This window comes from Brienomyrus brachyistius, chromosome 14 (genome assembly GCF_023856365.1).
Source record: "Brienomyrus brachyistius isolate T26 chromosome 14, BBRACH_0.4, whole genome shotgun sequence".
NCBI lineage: Eukaryota > Metazoa > Chordata > Actinopteri > Osteoglossiformes > Mormyridae > Brienomyrus > Brienomyrus brachyistius.
In genome coordinates this window covers 16082974-16089226 of record NC_064546.1, presented here as the reverse complement: position 1 = coordinate 16089226, position 6253 = coordinate 16082974, and the positions used below count along the sequence as shown (strand labels likewise).

Sequence of the window (6253 nt, the reverse complement as noted above, 5' to 3'; positions counted from 1 at the left end):
GTGGGACGGGATGTTGGAGGTGCGTAATAAGCTACCACCACGCTTAATTCAAACACCATGAAAACGTGTTGTGCAAACAAGACGGATCCTCCACTTCACGCTGTGTAAAATGGGGAGCCAGCCAGCCGCATACATTGATTTCCTCTAGCAGATCCGTTTAATCCGGTTTAATTGGAAGCTTGATTCACACATTATAATTATTAACGACACTCACCATCCTGTAGTAGTCGCAGGGAAACGTCTCCCATCGAAAAGAGGTTATTTCTGTTTCTCCGAGAAGAAATGCAGGATGACATGCGCCCCGTCCGTGACACAAGGAACCGTAGGTCAGCTTAAAGGTATTTTTCTTTATTTTTCTCTACTTATTTTTCTCATTATGACGGGAACTGAAAACAAGTGATGCAGCATACAGACCAATACTGAATAACTAAGACATGATAAGTCTATTAATAAGACAATGGGAGCGACATAGCCTGTAGGGGGTGCAATTCTACTATTTGAGCATCCTGAAGTAGGTGCATCTGGAAGTTACAGAACCGCGTTTTTATGAATATTTGACTAGACGCGAGGATTTCAGTCCGCATAAAAATATTATCAACCTCCGTCATTTTTCATTGGTCATAAATGAATAAAGTGCAGATTCACACGCAAACATTTAAGTTGCCAACAACTTATTTATTTTGTAGTCAAACATTGAACGTTCAGCCAATTGATAATATTGAACCTAAAAACTCATTTAGTTACAAAACATTTTTATTTATGCGGAACCATTACAGATTCAATAAAATAATATCTCCACTCCTGAACGCAGGGGATTAGAGCAGAGGCCTTGTAAACACCAGCGAATGTCCGTCGGCCCACTACACAGCAGACCATTGGGAGCCTATCCGGCCAGCAGAGGCCAAAAGCTGGTAGAGTGGAGGCGTGGAGAGCTGGGCGCTGCCACAAACGGGCTGAATCATCCCCCTCCCCCCCCACCCCCACCCAGCAGAACCACCACCACCTTCTCCTTTACCATTTGAATCGTTTCTTCTTTCTAGGTCTCTCTGAAGGGGAGAAACAAAAAAATATTTGTAAATGCTCCACATTTTCATTTCTTTCATTGTGACAAAATGGTTCATTTTAAACCACACCTATAAAGATTATCTAAGCTCCATATTCATTTTTAATCTACAAAGTTAAAAGAGAAATAAAATAAAGTTATATTTCAAATGTTGGTTGTATCCAGTGCTGGTCAACCCATTAGACGATACAGACCCACTTAGCAACCACTGGTGCCACTCCCACTGCAACCGCCGCCTTCCTCCCCCAGTATCCATATCAGGTTGTATCATAATAAAAGTCTTTCCTGCAGAGTAAGATCAGTAATGGATGCTTCTATAACACCGCACAGGAAGAGAGATCGTGTCACTCACCATGCACCTTGTCCTCAGGCACTGTCAGTCGCCACTGTCGGGTAAACTCTTGAGGCTCCTCCTTCATGTCGCCTGCCAGACAGGTGGGGAGGACAGAATTATCACCAAAGTGGGTGGGAGCAGGGGAATCCGGGAGGCCAGTGGAGAGACTTTGGGAGGACGGCCAAACCTTTCCCGATCAGGTCCTTCCTGGTCCTGGCTCGCAACGACTGAGGCCTCTTGCGCAGAGACAGCTCTAGTCCAGGATCCGTCCCAGAACCAGACGTGTCCATTTCCACCTGCCGGTGCCGCCGGGCCCTGGACACCTGAGGAGCACCCAACAGGAGACAAACAATAAGGCCTAATGATCTCAGAAGACCTCAGATCAAACTAGGCCCAAAGGAGCCTGCTGAGAAAAAAATTGAGGCATGGATCTCCATTAAATGGACCTCCACAGGCAGGTCAGTGTACCATGTTACAGGGCAATAGCAAAACAGGGAGCAGATGCACAGAAACATCAAACACAGAGAACGTGACGAAGACGACAGCAGAGAAACAACAGACCTGCACTGCCTGTCCATAAGACTTGGATTTGATAGAAGCTAGGAGACTCGCCCTTTTGGAACACTGTGGAAATGGATGGGGGGGGGGGGGTGTCAAACTCATCGCTGCAGCAGTGAAATATCAACAATCTACCGTAGCAGTAGTACTTAATGAAGTTTGAAAGATTAAAGGAGAAGCACACAGGGGGCCGTCACTCACCTCCTGCTTCTCAGAAGTGCCTTCGCCTGCCTCTGTGTCCGTGCCATTAGGCCCAGTCTTTGTCTAAACACACAGCCAACAAACAGGTAGTGCTTAATACTTTTACCAAAAACAAGAGCGCAAACACTCACGAACAGCTGGCGCCGGGGCCAGAAATGACATTTTCTGTTTGTGCAGTTACCATGAGTGATGCAACAGCATCTGGTTAGAGTCAACCCCTACCTCCGAAAAACGACTAAAAAATGCATCCATGCAAAGAATTATGATAAATCCAAGAATCTTTTTTACAATCACCACGCACCATTTTTAAAATCAGCTAACGCAACGCATTACCCACTTAAATACAAAGAACAAAAACCCAAAAGCACACAAAGCAGAATAATTCATGCCTGCAAGCCACATTTAATGGAATTATAAAGGCTGTGCTTAGAGCACTAGTTAAGTTAATGCTACTAATGTTTTGATGAGAGGTTTACCCCAGAGCCTCATTACCGAACAGTTTTTCAAAGGCATTATTCTGAATTGTAAGCATTAGACATTAATGATCATTAATATACCTTGTGTAGAAACAAAACTATTTGTAGAAAGTTAAATGATGAAAAATTAGCTGCTGAAAATACATTAGACTATTACGATTCTTCGTGCACAGTAACCTTTGTTTATAACTTTGTCACTGCACAAAATTCAAGTACTGAGACGAAAAAAAAATCCAAAAGTATAAAATAGTGCAAAAGTGCTAGAAGCAGCTATACAATATATACATGTGCAATAAATTAAAAATAAAGATACAGGCATGAATGGTGTGGCATAAATGGGTTTATGCAGCATCTATGATTGCACTAAAGAAGAATTCTGTACAGTGAATTAATATATTTAAACAATTATAAAATAGTGGGGGGGTATGAAGAGAGCTCAGTAGAGAGTGTTTCCATTCTTTCCACCGCTTCTATGGTCAATCACATACACACAGCTCACCACTTTCTCTTGCCACTTGTGATACTCCATCACAGTGTCCCGCAACTGCAGGGGCAGATCCTTCCGGATCAGGCTGATACCAGACTCCTTCTGGCCCAAAGTGGTGGAGATGGCCGCTTTCATCTTTTCATAGTGCTGCTGCACGTTCATCATCTCCTGCAGGCAATGTCCACAAGCAGAGGGCCGGCATCCATCAAGTGCAATTACCAGTTCCATTGGGAGAAACCGGGGTTTCTCAGAACAGTACCAATCTCCCCGGGTTTCTCTGCTAACTGCTGAACACCCCCAAACATCACCTTCACAGCACACAGCCTGAGGCTCACTTAATGCCAATCACCAGCCGCAGCATCTATCAAGTTCTACGGCTTGCTGAATGTTCTCCAGGTCTTGTTGACCTCACCTCCAGCGTTTCCATGTCTATGAGCTCCTTCACGTGCTCTGGGCGTTCACGGAAATCCTCACACACCTCGTCTCTCTTGGGCTTCCTCTTCACCTCGAAGAACAACTGTGGCGAGAGAAGCAGCAGACATGCTCAATTAACTGTGCAAATTGCCGGACGTGAAGCTGGAACAGGTCAGTTAAGCTTGAAGGCTCTCCACTACATTCCCACCCCCGCAGCATGGGTGGGCCTGAACCCAACCATTCAGTGTTCACAGCAAGTTATACAGAATGATAAAATGATTGTTCTAACAGGTATGTGTGTATGGTTAGATGAATCAGATGAATAAGCTGTTGAGAGCCAAACAGATTTTACTCTCTCTCTCTCCGTTTACTTGGTCTTAGTAATGCCACATGAAATTTAAAGCAAAAAAGGTATATATGAGTAAGCAGTGTGATTTTGAAACTTGTCATTTTACTACCTGCCCACATTCGTGATCAGTCTGCTGCTTCAACATAACACTTATGAGTTGGGATTGCGCTTTATACATTGTTTCCATAATACACCAATGACAGGTTACAAGAAGGCAGCACAGGGGTTGCATATCACACACATGGGAAACTGAGGCAACAATCAACAGGCAATGTACCATTTTTGGCATTGCGGTAAAGTAAAAAGCTTTCAAGGTGAAGAGCTTCCTGAGGATGTAGACCACGTCAAAGTGCTGGGCGTTTACTGCATCCTTTTGGAACTTCACGATGTCCTCCCAGTCCTTTAAAGCGATCCTAATCTGGGAAAAGAGGAAAAAAATGTGTAGGGGTTGTTTTTATCGTGAAAAACAAAACGTTGTGTCCCGCAACCATTTTAGCTCCTCCTGTTCACTTCCTCAGAAACACAGGCGATCCGAAAAATTACAGAATGGTTTCATGCAATTCACTTAAAAAGTTTAAATGTGTACCTTTTCTTTGGGTGATGTCAGCTGCGTGTGGTACAGACCGTAAAGAAGGTACAATCCCCCAACTCGTATCTGGAAGGTGTACGGTGGCAGAAAGTACGGATACGCGGTGGTCAGGGCCAGACGGGTGTAAGTGCTCATCTCGTTCGGTGACATCTTACCACTGGAAAGAAAGAACTTTATTATTTTTTTAATATTTCTTTTTTAGTTAATCTACCTCGATCCATGCAGATATAGCTCTTGTTAAATGAAATAAACGTATGTGACGCTAATCCTTGCATAAACGCACCATAAACATAGGGAACCCAATGAGCATTTCATCGATTACGTTATATAATAGTGACTTGTGGCTACTCATCTGCGTAACGACGTAGAAAACTACTTTCCCTGTCAGAAAATATTCAGAGATTAAAACACGCTTAAGAAAATTGACATAAATATTAATTAACATTAAACCTTACTAAAATATAGTGGAAAAGTCCATTTTTCTCCAGATTGCTGAGAACGATTCATATCGAACAGATTCCGTCCGTTGAAACTGACTCAATATATCTTCACAATCGGATTTCAAAGGCCCGATATAGTACTCCATGCTACTGTGGCATTTTACAACAAAAAATAGATTTAAAAACACAACACTTGCAGAACATCAGCAGATACGACAGATTAACAGGATGACTTCCTATTTATGGTACGGCGGCCCGTGAAGAACAAACTAGACTCAACATACAAACCACTTCGCCTTTTGATATCTCGTCCCTCAATATTTCAAGAAGACGAACAGCACATTTAAAATACGTGTACTGTTTTAAGGATTTGCGTAATCAGAAGAATTTCAGTAGTCAGTATGTCAATACTATATAATCGACTTAATTAAATGCAAACATAATATTTATATTATTATTTCACATACCATCTTCCAACTAAATTAAATGACATCGGTACATTGTTTTATTGAGAGCACATGAGTAGTGAAGCGGTGCCAATCAAATCCACGTATTTAATAAGGAATACATTTTTCATTAGACGTAGGGTCGCCGTGTTAACGCGAGCGTTGAATCACGTTTGTCTGTTTTTTTCAGCACTTCCTTATTCTCATGTCATGATGAACCGCACGTATGCATGGGTTCTGTTTCAGTCCATGTTCCTGGTTTACATCGAAAGCCTCAGCGCTCCTTTCCCCGGTGAGGGAACAATACACTACAGAACTGGTAAGATTTTTTAATGACTTATTCCTCTTTTATATATGCATTCCGAAATGTCGTGGCCAACTACTTTTATTCAGTTGCTAGTATTTATTTCCCTAGATGATGTCTGTGTATATGCTTTGATAAATGTCAGTTGGAGCACATATGAAGAAAACGGTACTTTTTCTCAATGTTTTATTTTAATTGACAGTGTATTTTAGACAAGTTATGGAATACACAATCTTTGAATAGGGCTGCAGTGGGTGTGCCGCAAGAGCCGTGACAGGGTCTCACGTACCCGTGTGTCAGTGTTTTGGGAAAGGGGTATGCATTGCAAATGCGAGGAAATCAAACAGCTGCTTCGAAATCTTATTTTGCTCATGCATGTGCTCTCTGTACTCTAGCTGAATATGTGGAAATAATTGGTAAGTTTTGAGAGGTTTGCATGGTTTAACAATTCTTAATTTCTACGATAGTCTACATTATTGCATGTGTGGACGTATCCCTAGTACTGAGACAATGTTGATGCTATTGATTTTGCATTGCTCTTCAGAGATTAGGGAAAGAGGTGAACGAGAGAGAGATCTGGGGAACCTTGAGA

The 6253-nt window shown here is 42.3% G+C and overlaps 1 protein-coding gene across 2 annotated transcripts; it reads right to left on the bottom strand.

Annotated features, from left to right (window-relative positions):
• Positions 1-654: 654 nt before the first annotated feature.
• On the bottom strand, positions 655-5498 carry snapc1b (small nuclear RNA activating complex, polypeptide 1b). 2 transcript variants are annotated; one of them, XM_048975457.1, is made up of 10 exons: positions 5379-5498; positions 4469-4628; positions 4160-4300; positions 3532-3636; positions 3132-3287; positions 2157-2219; positions 1959-2021; positions 1585-1720; positions 1416-1487; positions 655-1046 (listed from the first exon to the last, which is right to left on the bottom strand). In XM_048975457.1, the coding sequence occupies exons 1-10, from the start codon at positions 5402-5404 to the stop codon at positions 1012-1014; spliced, it is 957 nt and encodes a 318-aa protein (XP_048831414.1). In that variant the 5' UTR covers positions 5405-5498; the 3' UTR covers positions 655-1011. The 2 variants fall into 2 exon arrangements, with proteins under 2 accessions (XP_048831414.1, XP_048831413.1); XM_048975456.1 differs by lacking the exon at positions 5379-5498 and adding an exon at positions 4927-5172.
• Positions 5499-6253: the final 755 nt, after the last annotated feature.